The sequence below is a fragment of the Rhinoraja longicauda genome, chromosome 3, assembly GCF_053455715.1.
Source record: "Rhinoraja longicauda isolate Sanriku21f chromosome 3, sRhiLon1.1, whole genome shotgun sequence".
Lineage (NCBI taxonomy): Eukaryota > Metazoa > Chordata > Chondrichthyes > Rajiformes > Arhynchobatidae > Rhinoraja > Rhinoraja longicauda.
Genome location: NC_135955.1, coordinates 19321251 through 19341187, shown reverse-complemented (window position 1 = coordinate 19341187; position 19937 = coordinate 19321251). Strand labels below are relative to the sequence as shown.

General features: G+C 42.4%; 1 protein-coding gene across 2 annotated transcripts in view; it reads right to left on the bottom strand.

The window, feature by feature from the left end:
• Window positions 1–19937, bottom strand: part of cntln (centlein, centrosomal protein) — a 354488-nt gene that overhangs the window by 136733 nt on the left and 197818 nt on the right. For both annotated transcript variants that reach the window (XM_078396868.1, XM_078396869.1), the window contains exons 16-17: window positions 10304–10845; window positions 9498–9585 (exon numbers count right to left, since the gene is read on the bottom strand). In XM_078396868.1, coding sequence (XP_078252994.1) covers window positions 9498–9585; window positions 10304–10845 — 630 coding nt within the window. The remainder of the gene's footprint in view (window positions 1–9497; window positions 9586–10303; window positions 10846–19937) is intronic.

Genomic DNA, 19937 nt, shown 5'->3' with positions numbered 1-19937 from the left:
AAAAACGGGATTTTTTTGGAAAATTTACACACAAAATTACCAGTTTCAAGCCTCTTTTAGTTCATTTCAAAGTAAAAACAGACATTACAAAATAACGCGAATGTCACTGTATACTAATAACATTTTGAAGTATATTCGCACACAAAAAGGTGGTAATTAGCTTCTCTACTGTGTTTTATATTTTAACCCTGTCTTAATTAATTTAGTTATATAATCTTGCACTTAAATTTAATATTTACTCATTACAGTTCCACCACTGATTTTCTGGTACTCTTGGTTCCAGAGCTTTGCTGGTTTATCCAGCAGGCCAAGGAATTCAGCTATGGGATAGATGTGCTGGCTCCAGCTGGGCTGGAGTTCCAGAGCTCCGGCCGCAGGTTGCAAATTCAACCCACCGATTAGCCATGGAAGTCCCGATGAGGTAGAGATTGGCTGCCTTGCCCAGCCTAGGTGCCACATTTTCGGGGAGACTTCCAAGGCGCGGGGCATTTCTCACGGAACCCCTAGCGACCTCTAGCGGCCAAATTGATAAATTGGCCATGGAAGTCCCGATGAGGTTGAGATTGGCTGCCTTACACAACCTAGGTGCCACATTTTCGGGGAGACTTCCAGGGCGCGCGAGGAGATTTCTCGCGGAACCTCTAGTGACCTTTAGCGGAACCCTAGTGTTCATTACAAGTCTATACATTGTTTCTTTTTTTAATTTATTTTTTTCGATCAGATTTCTCTGTTTATTTGGCAAAATGGAAAACGACGAAATCATGCAAAAAGCACAGAAAATGGATTTTAAAAATACGGAAATCCGCCGAAAATTCACATGCCTGTATATGGTTTGGGGCTTGACACAGCCAAGATGGTACACGATAGCGCAACAATTTTAGGCCCACCTTACTCACCATTGTTCTGGGCTTTCAATAATTTATATTTATTTTTTAATCGCTTTTTAATCTTTCAAAATCTATTTTAAAGTTTAAAAAATCACTTTTCCACTTACCTTGCCGTGTTCAGCGTTGACGTCACAATGGCACCCGCCCAAGTGACGGGGGTGATGGCCAATGAGGGAAGGGGGCCCACAATGACTGCCGGGACCTGCCAGAGCGACGGAAGTGGCGGCCAATGAGTGGGGGGGGGAACGGGACGGCCTCGAACAAATGCACTCCTCCCCCCCCCCCCGGAGGACCAGCGGGAGGACCGCCGCCCATCCCGGCATGCATCACGCCTGACCTTCCTCCCGTGGTGCAGCACGGTGCCAGAGGCGGCGGCAGAGGGTCTAACAAGATGGCCAGTTGCCGCCGATCAGCGCTGCACACATGGGGCACAGGTAAGTGGCTTTCGCCACCAATGGTTCCATGGATCAGTAGGCCCATTTATGTTGAGAGGGGATGGGGTGGGTGAGGGGAGGGAGGGGTTGGGGGGGAGGGGAGGGGGGCGGTGGGGGGAAGGGTGGGGGGGAGGGGGTTAGGGGAGGGGGAGGTGTGGGGAGAGAGGGAGTGGGGAGGGGAGGGGGGAGTGGGTGAGGGAGGTATGGTAGGGGAGGGTTAGGGGAGTGGAGGGGGTGTGTGGAACATGTTGAGGTCGGGTGGAAGTGGGGGTGGGGAGGGTGCTACACCGATGCAGGAGAGGCTTGGGACCACAGCTCGATCTGGTTGAGATTTATTTAATTTTTATTTTAAAACAATTTATTTTAAAGAAAAACGCGATTTTCCCAAGTCACAATGGAAACCCTACGAGGAATGGGCCCAACGGGTCCACTTGGTCTAGTGTAATCAAAAATGACGCCTTGTTGCTATGATCGAATAAAAAAATTCCATCTTTTCAGTTCTGCACAGCATGAAAAATGTGATAAACAGAAAGTATTTTAAACATGTGGATCAACTTTAGAAAAAAAAACTCACTTGCATGGCATGAGTGTATATGGTTCAGTTGATCATTCATTTAACATTGAATAAAGTAAAAAGTACATTAACTGAAACACTTCAATACCGCTTTACATTGCAAAGTTTACAAACAAATGCATAAACTGTTAATAAAGTTTACAAATACACATTCTGTACTTGATAATACTTTATAATGATGATGCTTTTGTTCATATATATCCAGTTCCATTTCTTTCTGCTTGGAACTAAAAACAGGTTACTGGGAGATATCCTCAAGACATACAGTAGTTGCACATTCTTCTTTTATAATTACTTTATCATAAATTAACTTTATATAATTATGAATGCCCTTTGTCCCCATGTTTTAACTGCTTTTTCTTTGTTGCCCACCAATCTTCTATTTCCTTTCCATTGTTTGCAAGTGTATTATGAAATAACAGTTCCTTTCCAATTCCACTTCTCTAACCAAAGTGGTGTAGGTCTTTTGATACTCTGTTCTAACATTATATTTTAGGCATGAAACAGAAATCTCAATTTACAGATTTGCTCGTTCTTCATTTGCTTCGACATCCATCGACCTGGAAATATTTTGCAATCAGAAATGTTCAACTTTCAATTGTAACTACATCACAGCTCTGAAATTGCCATCATATGATGAATTAGAGACATTTATGCTTCAAGCTCTCTGCCTTGTTTACATTCTCTGCATTTTTAAATAATTTCAATTCAAAACTTCCTGTTTATTTTGCAATCTTCTTTGTTTCAATCTTGCAGCTGTAAAATGTGCATAATTCAAGATGCACAGAAGAGTTTACCCAATAGTCTCAATATTATCTATTCCTGAACCATCTCCAAAAAATACTGACATGAAACTGGAGACTAAAAATGTATCCAATGCACAGCCTTTGTATTGTGTACAGTTCTTGTTGCCACATGAAAAGGACATGTTTGCAATGGAATGAGTGCGAAAGAGATTCACTGGGATACTGCCTGGGAGGGAGTGTTTCAGTGATGGAAAGATACTGCATCGGCCTGGTTTGTTTCCCTTGGAGTCGAGGAGGCTAAGTGGAGACCTGACAGAAGCATACAAAGTTATGGGATTTGTGGGAAATTTTTCCCAGGAGCAGAAACTAGGAATAAATACAGGGTAATGGTTAAGAAGCCGCGAGGAGAACTGAGGAAGATAGTTATCACTCAGTGAGGATTTAGAATCTGGAACTCATTGCCTAAGTGTTGTACGCCCACAACTTACAAAAAATATCAAAAGATGCACTTGATCATTAAGCTATAAAAAACCACAGGCCAAGTGTTGGAAAGTATTGGAGAAGATTCTTTGGGATAGGATTTACTCTCGTTTGGAAGAGAATGAATTAAGTAAGAACAGTCAGCATGGCTTTGTAAACATTAATAAATAAATAAATCGGTTTTATTGTCATTCAAAAACTATACACACCAGACAAGTGCATGTTTGAACAAAATTCCGTTGCATCTGGCTCACAATGTAACACCGAATAATAAAAATAGATAAAATAAAATAAATAAGTAACTCGCACATAACAATATGGCTGTTCTGCTCCGTATGCTGCAGTACCTTTTACCAGAGGGCAGCAGGGTGAACAGTCCATGATGGAGATGGGTGGGGTCTTTAACAATGTTGTTGGCCTTGGTCAAGCAGCGTTTGTGTGCAATGTCCTGGATGGAAGGAAGTGAAGTCCCGATGATTTTCTCAGCCGTCCTCACCACTCTGTGCACGGACTTCCAGTCTGAGGCTTTGCAGTCCCCAAACCAGACAGAGATGCAGCTGGTCAGTATGTTCTCCATGGTGCCTCTGTAGAAAGTGGTGAGGATGGGATGGGGGAGATGAGATTCTTCTCATCCGGCGCAGAAAGTGCAAACGCTGCTGGGCTCTCTTGACCAGAGATGCAGTGTTTAGGGACCAGGTCTGGCTGTCAGTGATCTGCACCCCCAGGAACTCAGTGTTACTGACTAACTCCACAGCAGTGTCACACATGTGGAGTGGTGTGTGACTGCGCCGGTTTCTCTTGAAGTCAACGATGATCTCCTTTGTTTTGTCGACATTCAGGACCAGATTGTTCGTGTTGCACCTGTCCACCAATTGTTTCACCTCCTCCCTGTAAGCCAGTTCATTGACCCACCACTGTTGTGTCATCCGCGTACTTCATGATGTGGTTTGTACTGAACCTGGCACAACAGTCGTGGGTCATCAGGATAAACAGCAGTGGACTCAGGACACAGCCCCGAGGGGAACCGGTGCTCAGAGAGATGATGTTGGAGATGTTGTTTCCAACCCGCATGACTGGGGTCTGTCAGTGAGGAAGTCCAGTAGCCAGTTACACAAGGGGGTGCTATCGCCCAATGGACCCAATTTGCTTACCAAGTGCTGAGGGATGATCGTGTTGAATGCTGAACTGAAGTCCACGAACAGTATTCACACATGTATGTTCTTCTCCTCCAGATGTGCCAGGCTCAGGTGGAGTGCAGAGGATATGGCGTCCTCTGTGGAGCGGTTTGGCCGGTAAGCAAACTGGAACGGGTGGTAATCGTTGAGACATGTGATTGTGGATTTTTTTGGCACTGGTATGATAGTAGCAGTCTTGAAGTATGATGGGACAACGACCTGGTTCAGCGAGGTGTTGAAGATGTCAGTGAGGACATGTGCCAGCTGATCAGCACATTCCCTGCGCACCCGGCCTGGTATGTTATCAGGGCCGGCCGCCTTCCGTGCGTTAAGTCTTCTTAGGGTCCTCCGGACATCTGCTGTGTCGAGACTGAGTGCCTGTTCATCATGGTGAGGAATAGCTTTCCTTGCAGGTGTGTTGTTGAGTGCCTCGAACCATCCAAAATATTTATTGAGTTCATTTAGAAAGTTTGTGTTGTCTTCACAAGGTGGTGGAGCAGTCATATAGTCTGTGATGGTTTGGATTCCCTGCCACATGTGCCTGGTGTTCATGGGGTCATGAAAGAAACTCTGGATTTCCTGACTATGGGCAAGCTTTGCTAGCCTGATGACTCGGTTCAGGTTGGCTCCTGCTGATCTGAGTGCCACCATGTCACCGGATTTAAATGCAGCATTTCGTGCTCTCAGCATTGCACGTACCTCGGTGGTCATCCAGGGTTTCTGGTTGGCCCGTATAGTGATGATCTTGGTGACACAGACATCCTCGATGCACTTTTTCATGTATGCAGACACAGACACAGCATACTCCTCGAGGTTGGTGCGTTGCTTGTCTGTCGCAGCCTTCTTGAACATGTTCCAGTCAGTGCACGCAAAGCAGTCCTGTAATGCTGACATAGCTCCCTCTGTCCAGACCCTAACCTGCTTCACAGTGGGCTTTTCTCTGGTGAGCAGGGGCCTGTATTCAGGAATTAGCATCACCGAGAGATGGTCTGAGGAGCCAAGGTGGGGGCGGGGAACTGCCTTGAATGCCTAGTCTTCGGATGTCTTGGTTCCCCTTGTAATTGGATCAAGATCTTACCCTGTGTGGCCCTGCATACAGCTGATGTGCAACAACAACTCAATTTTTAAAGAAATCTTGCACAGACAACTCCCACTTCACAATCTGAAGTTCAGGACCTGGAATGTTAGGACACTCATGGATAATCACAATAGTGAGAGACATGAATTCTGCTCTGTTATTGTACCTCAGGAAATCAGGCACTTTAACCCTGACATCACTGGGCAGTGAAATACAATGGGAGGTGTTTAGTTTAAAGAATAAGGTAGCGAGGACACCTTCTTCAGGTGCGTCAAACCAGAAAAGGAATGTTATTTTCATGGAATGAGCTTTGCCATCAACAATGAGCTAACCCAGTATTTAGCAACTATGATATAAGCCAAGGAGGATCTCTCTCCTTGATCTGCAAGAATCCTGGTCCCCATTGCAGAAGGAAATTAATCTTCCTTGATGACTTCAAAGGTAAAGTGGAAATGATGCTAACGTCTGGCAAGTAATGATTAGAAGGAAGACATAGGGAATGCTAACTCCAAAACATCCCTTTTCTGACTGTAGTGGGAGCATAGTCTTGTCATAATAAACAATCTGCTCCACCAGAAAGGCAAGAACAAGACCTCATGCAACACCTTCAGTCTGGTATCACTGGCATCTGCTAGATTATGTTATTGGCTGAGTGAGAAACCGCAGAGATGTCCACGTGATCCACGCAGATCTCTTTATTGCCCAATTCCCTCTATAATCTTCAACAAAGCCCCAAAACATCAGCGTCAGCTGAAGCATTGCTACAAGAAGTTCCATGCAAAAATTCTATAGGATCCCACCAAATCCCTTTCCTCACAGCACCTTGAAGACAATCTGTTGACTTCCAGTTTACAAGAGCTGTATGGACTATCCACCCGTGGTTGAAGCACCCTGAAGTTCACCATGTTTGGGACCTGTGACGTGAATCTTGGCTCTATCATGAAGAACCAAATCTGGTTTGGTGAGAATGACAAGGTGATTAACCACATACAAGATGTACCTGAATTAGAAGCTTTATCATTCTTCAAAATAAAAGGAACAGTTCTGTTAGCATATGAAGGCAGAGTTCCAGTTGAAAACCTGTAGTCTGGAGAACAGATGGCAATGGAAAGAGCGCAGGTTGCACAGCAACTCACTGATTGTCCAGGACTATAATACAGCTGAGATCATGCTGTTGAGATCACCCACAGTGCAAACACTCAGGCCCCATCAGAGTGAAAGCCAAGAATAAAGACAATTTATTTCCGACAGAGGTTATCAATGCCTGTAGGATGGAATACCTCAAAGATCACCTCATCTGTACTTAACATGAGCACCCTCGATTGCATCCCCCCGCAGCCTATTTAGACTAATCTTGTTGATATTGGTATTATTGTCATGTGTACTGAGAGACAGCAAAAAGCTTTATTTACATGTTATCTAGTCAAATCATACCATACATGAGTACAATCATGTACAAAAGAAAAAATACTAGCATGCAGAATATAGTATTACAATGTTACAGTTACAGTGACAGTGCAGATTAAAAAATTGCGTGGGGCATTATGAGGTAGGTTGGGAGATGCTAACACCCTTAGTTCATGCGAGGGAATTACCGGGGTGTCAATAGTCCTTGATTATGTTGGCTGCTTTCCCAAGGCTGTGTTAAATGTCGACAGAGTCGACTGATGGGAGAAGGGGAATGGAGGCTGGTTTGTGCGATGGACAGAGCAGCATCCACAACTCTGCAATTTCTTGCAATTTTGGGCAGAGCTTTTGCTCAACCAAGCTGTGATGCATGTCTCCAATTTGCATTTCTGCAGATGCACCGCAGAAAGCATCCAATCAGGATGTAGTCCTGATCTCCAAACATACTTCTTTGCGGCACTTGTCCTTTTTTAAATCTTTCTTTCTTTGTAGCTGTCAGACTATATTCTGCACTCTGGTTATATTTCTCTTTGCGCTACTTGTTGTCCTTGTTTATGCTTTAATTGTACTCAGACACGGTGTGATAGCACGCCAACACAGTTTTTCACCATTATGTCAAATAATAAGCCAAAGCCAATACTGATACCAATAAATGGTATTTACCTTAAATGGTGGTGGTTCTAATGATATGTGCATCCCGACCCCCTCAATTCCGCTATGCCATTTGGAAAAAATACTTTGCCAATAATGTAAGCTAATTTAACGCCTACATATTAGAAAATAGGCTTATTTTAACTTGCAGATAAGAGTGAGGAGCAAGAGAACAAACATAATGCCTCTGAGGGGATAGACACCAAAAAATAATAGATGACACAAATTGCTGTTAACTGAGAGAGGTGGTAAATGGCAGCGAAGCTGTCTGGAACAGGTGCAAACAAAAAAACAGAGGAGCAAGAAACAAACACGAATAATCATGCTGAAATTGGGAAATTGGGAACATAGGACGATGCAGAAAATCTGAAATTAGAGAACGAATATCAATGCGCTCATAGTATTAGCCCTCTTCCATTACCTCTTTTTAAATAAGCACTGCTGCAATCCATCTGGTCCACTGTTTTCAACCTCTGTAGGTTTGGTTCGTTTTTCAATGATTTCCACCTTTTCTAAAATGCCTTTGTGCCTTTTTTGATCTCTCTGTTGGCCAAGTTTATCTCGTGAAATTAGCATTTAAATATTTGCTCCATATTTCTTTCACTGTTACGGTTTTTTTTGTATAAGTCTCCTTGTGATCCTACCCATATCATTCTTCTCTTAGTTACTCATTTAAACGATACATTATTTGTAGACATAAAATGCTGGAGTAACTCAGCGGAACAGGCAGCATCTCTGGCGAGAAGAAATGGGTGATGTTTCGGGTCGAGACCCTTCCTCAGACTGAGAGTTAGGGGAGGGGGAGATACAGAGATAAGGAAGTGTAAGGTGTGAGAACAAGACATCAAAGGGGTGGAGATCAAGGACAATGTAGAATAGATCATTGTAAGCTTGGAGAAGGTAACAATAAAGCAAACAAGAGATAAAATGTGATCAGGGACACATTTTTATCTATATTTCTCAAAAAATGTATTTGTCCCTCAGATATTAGAATATATCAATTAATATTTTAAGAAACAACATACTACTGAGAGCTATGAATGATAAAGAAACAAAAACATTTTTAAAAAAATTCTAGACAAGTGCAGGATGCGGCCGCCAATATCCCACTTTCTACCAATGTGCCCATGATACACACTGCAAACAAAACAATTATTTTGATTAAAGTCACATACTCCAAAACAAATGGTAGCTGTTTACCATTTATCAGATATTCAAAATAAAAGTAGATTGTCACATTTAAGATAATATCATCAATCTGAGAAGAATGTTCAACAATATCCAGTTCTACACCGAATACACCAATTCACCTTCACAATTGCAGCCACAGGTAATAATATCGCAACAGTTGTAGGTTATCATATAAAACTATCTATGCAATATCAGGAAAGGTGTTGATTTTCAAATGCGTTGATCTTCCCCATAGTTTAATCATTTTAAGACGCATTTTTTGCGATGTAAAAGGCTGTTGTGCATTTTTCTGAGGAATCCACTGTACAACTAACATTGAATTATGTTGAAAATGAATAAAAGTGCAGACACTGGAAATCTAAAATACAAAATGCTGGAAACGGCAGGTCAGGCAACAGTTTTCCTCTCTCCATTAGTTCAGCCTGACCTTCTGAGCATGTCCCAAATCCCAGCACTTCACAGCAGTTTATGCTTCTTTGTTGTATTAACATATTCAATCTGCCCCCATTAACCTATTGACTGCTGTACCTCGACAAGTCATCCCCATGGCAACGTGACCCTCACCCTGTTACAGATGTCCCTTTGTCCTTTCAATCCTCCTTTCCCCTCCCCCACCCACTTTTCTGCAACTTAAAACTTGTCATTTTCCCTAGTTCTGATGCAGGGACTTCGATTTGAAACATTAACTCTTTCTCTGCAGCTGTAATTAATTGGACCTCAAGTATTTCCAATATTATTTGTTTTGTTAATTACAAATTGTGCTCTGTAAATCACTATGGTATTAATATCATGTCCCTCATGTTGAATTTTGGAAGTCACAGAATTCTCTCTGTGCATTTAGCTTTTAGTCTTCATTGCAAGATTTCACTCTTACTGTATTTCGTGCTGTTGTTGGAGTAATTTGCCGAGCAGTCTTCACTATCAATTCCCCCAAACTCTCAGCAGCCGTCTCTTCACAGTCACTAGCATAGAAATACAGTTGGAAAATGTGTTTTAATTGTACAACAGTTAGGAGTTTTAATCTTATTGCAGAAAAATGCAACTGTAAATACCCCCTGAATGAAAATTAATAATAGAACACCTCATTTTCAACCATCATTCAATTAACATTAGTTCAATGACTGTGCATAAAACATACATGAAATAATTAGTGTGGATGGTTCTTAATTTAAAGGATGTTAAACAGCTTGTAAGCATCTGGTAGCAAGCTAAAATAGGTCATTCAAAATTTATCTATCTAAATTAAGAGGAAAAAAATTGGTTTCTCCTCCTGGATCGACATGTCACAAGATAACTAAACTGACTTAGCAGGGTTGCCTGGGAATCCTTAGCTGTCAGTGGTGAATATGCAAAGGGCCAGCAAATTAAATCAACCTGCCAAACTGTCAATTTCAAGCCTCATGACTGCATGAAAATGGCATCACGGAAAGAAATCATGCATTGCCTTAGTCTGGATTTCCTGGCATTAATTCAAAAATTCATGCAGTTGGAGCTAATTTCACATGCAAATTTCAGTCAATAAGCTTGAAGCAAGACATCCCATGACTATTCAAAAATCTGACAGGATTTTTTTTTCACCCCTGAATATGAAATTGCCTGCATATGAAATCCAATCTCCATTTGCCTAGTTTGCATATCTACACTGATCCATCTGCAGGACCAAGTTAATGAGAACTGTACCTGGATCCAGTTACATCTTCCCACCCATCTTTACTGAAGTGCTCAAAGACATTGCTCATCTTCTTGATGGATCGGTTGAGAAGTCTCTGGTACCGTTTCATGGAATTGTTTTTTCTTCTTTTTGTTCTCAGATTATAGGCTGCAGTGTTACAGACACAACTTCCAGTACTGTTTCCCTCTATCGATCCAGTGCTGATGATGTCAGTCTCAGATTCAAGAGTTTCTTGCAGCCTTTGTATTTTCTGCAGCAACTCCTCATTCTCTTTCCTCAAAAGTACCATGTTTGCCATTTGCCTTTTTAGGCAAGAAGATTCCGTTTTTAATTCATCTGCCATCGCAACCAGCTCATTTCTTTCTGCCTTAATGTGTTGATTTGCCTTCATCAGTTCTTCTATTTCAATAATTTGGTTGTCTGATTCACTATGAATTTTTTTGTTGGCAGTTTTCAATGAAGCATTGGCCTGTATCAATTCCTCGTTTGTTTCTCTCAAATCTTTGACTTCTCTCTGAATAGTTTTGAGCTTTCTTTCCAAATGGCTAATCTGAAATGAGAAATAAATTACTTTAAGATTAGCTGTGAAAGGAACCTCTTCCACACACCAAAACTTTCCAGTCCCAATTTCCTGACTTCACTGAGGTAACTGATTTCATTGAGGGAACCAGTAGTGTTGGGGTAGGTATCTCTGCCTTAGGGTTGGAAAATTGAAAACATTTGTTTCTTTCTCCTTCTGACTTGTAGGTGTGCATTATACAGCCATGCAAAAATGAGTGCGGTTGCTCGGTTGGAGCAAAACCTCAGGCTGGCCAAATGTACCCAAGAGTATACCAAAAATGCCACTGCTAAACCAGGACAAGAAATTTTGTTGTCAATTGTAGATACAAGGTAGTTCAAAATAATTGATAAGATACCCAGCTCAAAACTAACAACAAATTTGGTGCTCATCCATTTGTGGCAGCCTGAAAAGCCAGAAAAGTTCAGAACAGTTTTGCTCAGCTACACAATTTGAACTCCTCATTCTATTAAGTGCCCAAAGTTTGCTCTGCAGCTGTGTCAGTATAGGGGAGAGCACATTTAAAACAAGTTGAGGATGCAGCAAAATTGCAGAAAAACTAATTTCATTACTGCTCTGCAAACATAGCAGATGGCATGAATGGGAAAGAGTCAAAGAGGAAGAAAATTGTGGTGCAATAAAATCTCCAATAAAGATACCAATGGAAGGGTGACATCCTTAATAAATCTTCAACCGGATGGTCTCGTTTTGTGAGGTTTTTGGACTTTATTTCATTAATATAAACACATTTTTATCCATGATAGGAGCCCAAAGCATACAAAAATAGGAATTTATCCAGTCAATAAGCTTAATGGAATTTAGAAGGATGAGAGGAGATCTTATCGAAACGTATAAGATTATTAAGGGGTTGGACACGTTAGAGGCAGGAAACATGTTCCCAATGTAGGGGGAGTCCAGAACAAGGGGCCACAGTTTAAGAATAAGGGGTAGGCCATTTAGAACTGCGATGAGGAAAGACTTTTTCAGTCAGAGAGTTGTAAATCTGTGGAATTCTCTGCCTCAGAAGGCAGTGGAGGCCAATTCTCTGAATGCATTCAAGAGAGAGCTAGATAGAGCTCTGAAGGATAGCGGAGTCAGGGGGTATGGGGAGAAGGCAGGAACGGGGTACTGATTGTGAATGATCAGCCATGATCACATTGAATGGCGGTGCTGGCTCGAAGGGCCGAATGGCCTCCTCCTGCACCTATTGTCTATTGTCATAATGTCTGAAGAAGGGTCTCGACCCGAAATGTCACCCATTCCTTCTTTCCAGAGATGCTGCCTGTCCCGCTGCATTGCTCCAGCATTTTGTGTCTACTTTCGATTTAAACCAGCAACTGCAGTTCTTTCTTACACAAGGTTAATGTAAAATGTGTTGTTAAATAAATCTTAATTTTCACCATTCTTGAAAGAACATAACATTTTAAAATCTAGCCCTAACAGTTTAACCTGCGGATATCTCGTATTCAAAGAATGTTTAAAGGACAATACATTCAAAACTTGCAACGTACATCTCTAATTAAATATACACACTTTAAAGATGAAGAATATATTCTGACTGATCCCTCATCTCAAATGACTTGTACAATAAAGGCTATAGGCTGTAATTCTGTTCACTGCTGCTGTCAACTTTTAATAGCCTATTACACAAAAGAATATAAAGGAAAAGGTGCTAATACATTTCAAGCCCTCGTCCATTAGACATTTTCATGCCAAGCAAAAGCTCAGCACTACAATACATCTAATATCTGACCACAAATTCAGTGCTGTTAGATTTGGACAATGATACAATTTATCATATTGTTGTCTCTCTATAAGACCAGTTAAAAATACATTAAAAATGCCTGCAGGATTCTTACTCGAGGCAATTGTTCTTGTCTTTTTGAAGTAAAACATGCAACCCGTCTGAAAATAACACTTCTTTTCCCACACTGAAGATGTTAAAATGAAATAATCCCTCTGACATCCCTGGACTACTAATACACAAATTATTTCAATTACTTGTTCCTGCTGAAGTCAAATGAATATGAGCATTTCCTGTGCTATACATTATTATATTTAACATGATGTTTGTCATTCTGTAAGAATGCGATGACAGCTTTCATTACCTGACCATATGGCATTTGTTACAACACACACGACAGCATCATCTCTAAATTATTCCTTGTAAGTTAATACACGGCTTACAAAACAAATACCAACAGCACCCAGCTTCCCTTTACAGAGATCACCAGCATCAAGAGGGTACATTTGAATTTCCAATTAAACACTGGATGAAAAATGGAAAACCAAATATGTCTGGCACTCATGTAGTTTGCCATGGGTTTTAAAGCTACTTTGCAACAAGGACATTTTTAAAATTATTCAAGTAGTGTGCAGGTTAAAAACATTAGTGCTTAAAAATGGATTTACCTTTTCAACATTAAGATATTTTTATTAGATTAAGTCCCTGGTTTAAGACATGCTGAGGTAGATTATGAGACCAATTTTACTTGAATTGTGATAAACAATTAACGTAAAAATCACTTCAATGTCAACAACCACTCCTAGCATGGCATTTCAGGAACCACTTTTTTTTTAAAAATCTTGTTCTGCACATCTCCTTTAAATTGTGCCCTTCTCACCTTATAGCAATGCCCTCTAGTATTTGACATTTTCACCCTGGGAAATAGTGCAGAATGCCCACCTAATTGCCTCATAACTTTACATTAGGTTTATTTAGTTTTATTAGATTTCTCTTAACCTTTGACACTCCATAGAAAACAATTTAAATGTGTTCAACCCCTCCTTAGAGGTAATAACCTACAATCCACGCAGCATTCTGTACCCGAAGCTACCACGTCCTTCAGGGACGACCAGAACAGCACACAATACTGCCAAATGCGACCTAACCAAATCCTAAAAAACAGCAGCATGATTTCCTGATTCTTATACTCAATGCCTCGACTGATGAAGGCAAGCCTTTTTTACCACTCTTGTCTACTTGTTTTGCCACTTTCATGGAGCTATGGACTTGCACACCAAGATCCCTTTGTGCGTCAATGCTGTAAAGAGTCTGCCATCATCTGTATACTTTCTCCTTACATTCAACCATTTAAACTGCAACACCTCACAATTGCTCGGATTAAACTCTATCTGTCATTTCTCTGTCCATTTCTGTAGCTGATCGATATCCTGCTGTACACTATCCTCAGTCTCCAACGCCTCCAATTTTGGTATAACCTCAAACTTACTAACCAACCCATCTACATTTACCTTCAAGTCATTTATATATATTACAGAGATCCTAGCTCAGATCTCTGCAGAATACCACTGATCATAGAAATCCAGTTAGAATAACACCCTTCCACCACCATTCTCTATCTCCTATGAGTAAATTCTAAATCCAATCTCCAAGTCACCATATATCACATGCATCTTCAGGATTAGTCTACCATGAGGGACTTTATCAAATGCCTTACCAAAATCCATGTAAACAACATAAAATCAATAATCACTTTCCTCATCTCCTCAAAAAATTAAATCAAGTTAATAAGAAGTGACCAGCTGGGGTCAAAGCCATGCTGATTTTCCCCACATTATCCCATTCTTTTCCAAATGCGAGTAAATCTTACTCCAATCTTCTCCAATAGCATCCCTCCTACTGACGTGAGGATCACAGGACTATAATTTCATGGATTAACTCTACTTTCCTTCTTAAACAACAGAACAACATTAGCTTCTCTCAAATCCTCACCTGTGGTTAGAGAGGATACAAACATTATTATCAAGGCGCCTGCAATCTCCTCTCTTGCTTCGCTCAATAGCCTGGGATAAATGCCATTGGGCCTTGGGATTTATCCACCTTAATGCTTTTCAAGATGTCCAACACCATCTCCTTCCTGAGTAGGAAGGAACTGCAGATGCTGATTTATACCAAAGATATACACAATGAAGATATCACAAAATGCTGGTGTAACTCAGCAGGTCAGGCAGCATCTAGGAGAGGGAATGGGTGACGTTTCGGGTCGAGACCCTTCTGCAGACTGATGTCACGGGGGTGGGACAAAGAAAGGATATAGGTGGAGACAGGAAGAGTGGGAGAACTGGGAAGGGGGTGGGGGGGGGGGGGGAAGAGAGGGACAGAGGAACTATCTAAAGTTGAAGAAGTCAATGTTCATACCGCTGGGCTGCAAGCTGCCCAAGCGAAATATGAGGTTCTGTTCCTCCAATTTCCAGTGGGCCTCACTATGGCACTGAAGGAGGCCCATGACAGATATACACAAAATGCTGGACTAACTCAGCAGATCAGGCAGCATCTCTGGAGAAAAGAATAGGTGACGTTTCGGGTCAGAACCCTTCTTCAGAATTCTTTACTCTAAAGAATTATTTCGTACCTATTTCTTTTCTCCATAGATACTGCCTGACCTGCTGAGTTACTCCAGCATTTTGTGTCTCTCTCCTTCATGATCTTAAACTGCCCTGACATATGTATTCCCCATATATCTCACTCTCCTCCATTTCCTTCTCTTTGATGAAAACAGGTGCAAAATACTAATTTGGTAATTTGCCTATATCCTCTGATTCCAATCACAAATTCCCTCCTTTATCCTAGATGTGCCCTAACTTCTCCCTGCCTACCGTTTTAATGCACGAGTAAAAAGCATTGAGATTTTCCTTAATCAGACTGGCCAATTACATTTCCTGGTCCCTTTGGCATTTCTAATTGCCTTTTTGTTTTTTCCTGCTTGCTTTATATTCCTCAAAGGCCCTGTCTAATTTCATCTTTCGGATTTCACTTTACATGTACTTCTTTTTTCTTCTTAACCAAATTTACTCTGGTCTTCCAAGGTTCCATTATCTTGCCATCCTGACTGGATCAAGCTGCTCCTGAATTCTCATTAGCTGGTCTTTAAATGACCCCCACATGCCTGATGTGCTTACCCATTAGCAGCTACTCCTAATTTACTCTCTCAAGCTCCTGTCTAATAACGTTATGATTAGACTTCCACCAATTCAGTATTTCACGTGATGACCATTCTTATCTTTACCCATAATTATCTTAAAATGTAAGGAATCATGATCACTATTCCCAAAATGCTCCCTCATTGAAACTCTCATCGCCAGGCCAAGCTCATTCCCCAATTCAAGGTCTAGTTCGGATCTTTTCCTATTTGATCTCTGTACATAATGGTCGAAGAAAACGTCTTGGATGTACAGTGCCCTCCCTAATGTTTGGGACAAAGACCTATCATTTATTTATTTGCCTCTGTACTCCACAATTTGAGATTTGCAATAGAAAAAATCACATGTGGTTAAAGTGCACGTTGTTGGATAAAATAAATACTGTTTAAATCATCAGTCCTGCCATGTTCATTAACCTGGCCGTGCCTGTACTTCCCATTAGATTTTCCTTGACAACCTCTACTTTTCTCTCAATTACTCCACCTGCTGACCTCCTTCTCTGGTCCTACCTCCTCCAGTTTCAGTACAACCAATTCTTTTCCGACAGGTTCCATCTGCCTAACTCCCTGAATTCCATTTGCAGAACCTCATCCCTCTTCTTGCCTATATTGTTAGTATCAATATATTATTTGTCTGAATATTAAACTGGAGGAAATTTCAATTTACTGATTTCTTGTACCATTCAACCTTCTGACAGTGAGATAAAACTGGGTTTTGCTGGCATGGATAACTTGGGAGATAACTGAGTACATGCGAGGATGGAGTCCTGCCACTCAGGAAAAATGTGTAAACAATTCAAAGTGAAGGCACTGAGATTGGAACCACGGCATAATAGTAATGTCAAACACCTTGAAACATAGCTCTAATTTTGAATCATATAATTACATAGCACAAGAATTAGAGTTCTTAGAAATCAAGCAACTGGGAATTTCTGAAAAGATCATGATTTTGTGATTATCCGCCATGTTACATAAACATGGAGTCAAATTGCTTAGTAATCCCAGTCAAATGAAAGAAAAAAATATTCTCTAAAGCCGGGGGCCCAAGTAGGTTATATTAGCCTGCCACTATTAAGCACAACACGACATTGGAGCATGTTCTGCTGGTTGAAGTTTGGTTCCAATGTTTAAACTTCGTTGAGTCTCAGATATCCACACAAGGGCTGGCAAACACAAGGCCCGAGACTTACTGAGTAACATTTGGCATTATATCTGTTTCTACATTCCATCACTGGACGCCACATTGAGCCCAGAGGTGGTACCCAGACTTGCTGCAATTCCCCAGCATTAAGCTGAGAAATTGCCACTCTGACCCATGCCAGTCAGACCTGACGTAATGAGTGACATCTAGGCCTGCAGAAAAGGAAGTACGGTCGGTAAGCATTTTTAAATTACCTATTTTACTTAAGCTTAATATTTGTCATTATTTCTTAACATTTGTGTTTTCATATGTATACATTTTTTTTAATGATTTTACATTTTTATTGAAATCACTTCAATTTTGATAGTTATTTTAATATATCTGATTGACAGAGACATTTCAAAATTGTTAAAATATTTGGCAATTTCAATAGTGACAAAACTCCATGGACAACTTTGCCTTCTGTCCTTTTGAGAGTGGGGCCTAATACTATGCTGTGCAAGGTTCTATAAACACTGAGACTTTCAGGTTGAAGGTAATCCCAGGTTACTCAGGAATGATTATCGTTCAGCCTGATCCAGCCCAATGGTTCGTAGGAAGAAAAACTGCAGATGCTGATATAAATCGAAGGGAAACAAAAAATGCTGGAGTAACTCAGCGGGTCAGGCAGCATCTCTGGAGAGAAGGAATGGGTGACGTTTCGGGTCGAGACCCTTCTTCAGACTGATGTCAGGGGAGGGGGTGGGACAAAGAAAGGATGTAGTTGGAGACAGGAAGACTAGTGGGAGAACTGGGAAGGGGAGGGGATAAAGAGGGAAAGAGGAACTATCTGAAGTTAGAGAAGTCAATGTTCATACAGCTGGGGTGTAAACTGCCCAAGCAAAATATGAGATGCTGTTCCACCAATTTGCACTGGGCGTCACTCTGACGATGGAGGAGGCCCATGGCAGAAAGGTCAGATTGGGAATGGGAGGGGGAGTTGAAGTGCTGAGCCACCCGGAGATCAGGTTGGTTAAGGCAGACTGAACGGACGTGTTGAGCAAAATGATCGCCGAGCCTGCGCTTGGTCTCGCCGATGTAGAGAAGTTGACATCTGGAGCAGCGGATACAATAGATGAGGTTGGAGGAGGTGCAAGTGAACCTCTGCCTCAGCTGAAAAGACTGTTTGGGTCCTTGGATGGAATCGAGGGGGGAGGTAAAGAGACCGGTGTTGCATCTCCTGCGGTTGCAGGGGAAAGTACTTGGGGAGGGGGTGGTTTGTGTGGGAAGGGACGAGTGGAGCACGGAGTTACGGAGGGAACAGTCTCTGCGGAAAGCAGAAAGGGGTGGAGATGGGAAGAGGTGGCCAGTAGTGAGATCCCGTTGGAGGTGGCAGAAATGTTGGAGGATAATTTGTTGTATGCGACGGCTGATGGGGTGGAAGGTGAGGACAAGAGGGACTCTATCCTTGTTACGAATGGGGAGAGGGGGACCAAGAGGGGAGTTGCGGGATATAGAGGAGACCCTAGTGAGAGCCTCCTATAATGGAAGAGTGGAACCTCTCGTTTCATAAAGAATGAGGACATCTCTGATGCCCTAGTGTGAAACACCTCATCCTGGGCGCAGATGCGGTGTAGACAGAGGAATTGGGAGTAGGGGATAGTTTTTGCAGGAGACAGGGTGGGAAGAAGTGTAGTCCGGATAGCTGTGGGAGTCAGTGGGTTTGCAGTAGATGTCGGTCACTAGTCTGTCTCCTGTGATGGAGATGGTGTGATCCAGAAACGGTAGGGAGATGTCGGAGATGGTCCAAGTATATTTAAGAGCAGAATGGAAATTATTGATGAAATTTATGAAGTCAGTGAGTTCTGCATGGGTACAAGAGGTAGCACCAATGCAGTCATCAAAGTAGCGGAGGTAGAGTTTGGGGATAGGGCCAGTGTACGTCTGGAACAAAGAGGCAGGCATAGCTAGGGCCCATGCGAGTACCCATAGCTAGGCCTCAGATTTTGAGGAAGTGGGAGGAGTCAAAGGAGAAGTTGTTGAGGGTAAGAGCCAGCTGTACTAGGCGGCAGAGTGTATTCGTAGATGGAGATTGGCTGGTTCTGCGGTCGAGGAAGAAACGGAGGGCTTCAACACCATCCTGGTGGGGGATGGAGGTGTAGAGTGACTGGACATCCATAGTAAAGATGAGGGAGTGGGGGCCTGGAAAACTGAAGTTATTGAGGTGACGGAGAGCATGTGAGGTGTCTTGGACATAGATAGGGAGGGATTGGACCAGGGGGGATAGGATGGAGTCGAGGTAGGTGGAAATTAATTTGTTGGGACATGAACAGGCAGAAACAATGGGTCTGGCAGGTCAGTTCTGTTTGTGCATTTCGGGGAGAAGGTAAAGTGTGGGGCTGGGAAACGATAAGGTTGGAGGCATTAGAGGGCAGAGAGCCGGAAGTGATGAGATCAGTAATCATGTTAGAGATTGAGGCCTGGTGTTCGTCTGTGGGGGGATGGTCCAAGGATAAGTAGCAGGAGGTGTCTAAGAGTTGTCATCTGGCCTCAGTCTGGTCGAGGTCAACGCGCCAGACTACCACAGCACCTCCTTTGTCGATGGGTTTGGTAACTAGGTCAGGTTTGCTGCAGAGTGAGTGGAGGGCTGTACGTTCAGGAGGGGAGAGGTTGGAGTAAGTCAGTCAGGGGAGTGGAAAATTTGAGGCAGTTGATGTCCCGCTGGCAGTTGGAAATGAAAAGGTCTAGTGAAGGTAGACAGACAGACGGGGGAGTCCAAGAGGAGAGGTTCTGCTGAAGTCGGGAGAAGGGGTCATCACTGGGTGGTGAGGAATCCTTCCCATGGAAAAAGGCCCGGAGGCGACGGAAGAAGAGCTCCACATCGTGGCAGACCCAGAACTCGTTGAGGTGGGGGCGGAGGTGAACAAAGGTGAGGCCTCTGCTGAGGACAGACCGTTCGGTATCAGAAAGGGGGAGGTCAGGGGGGCTGATGAACACCCAGCAGGTGTGGGGGTTGGGGT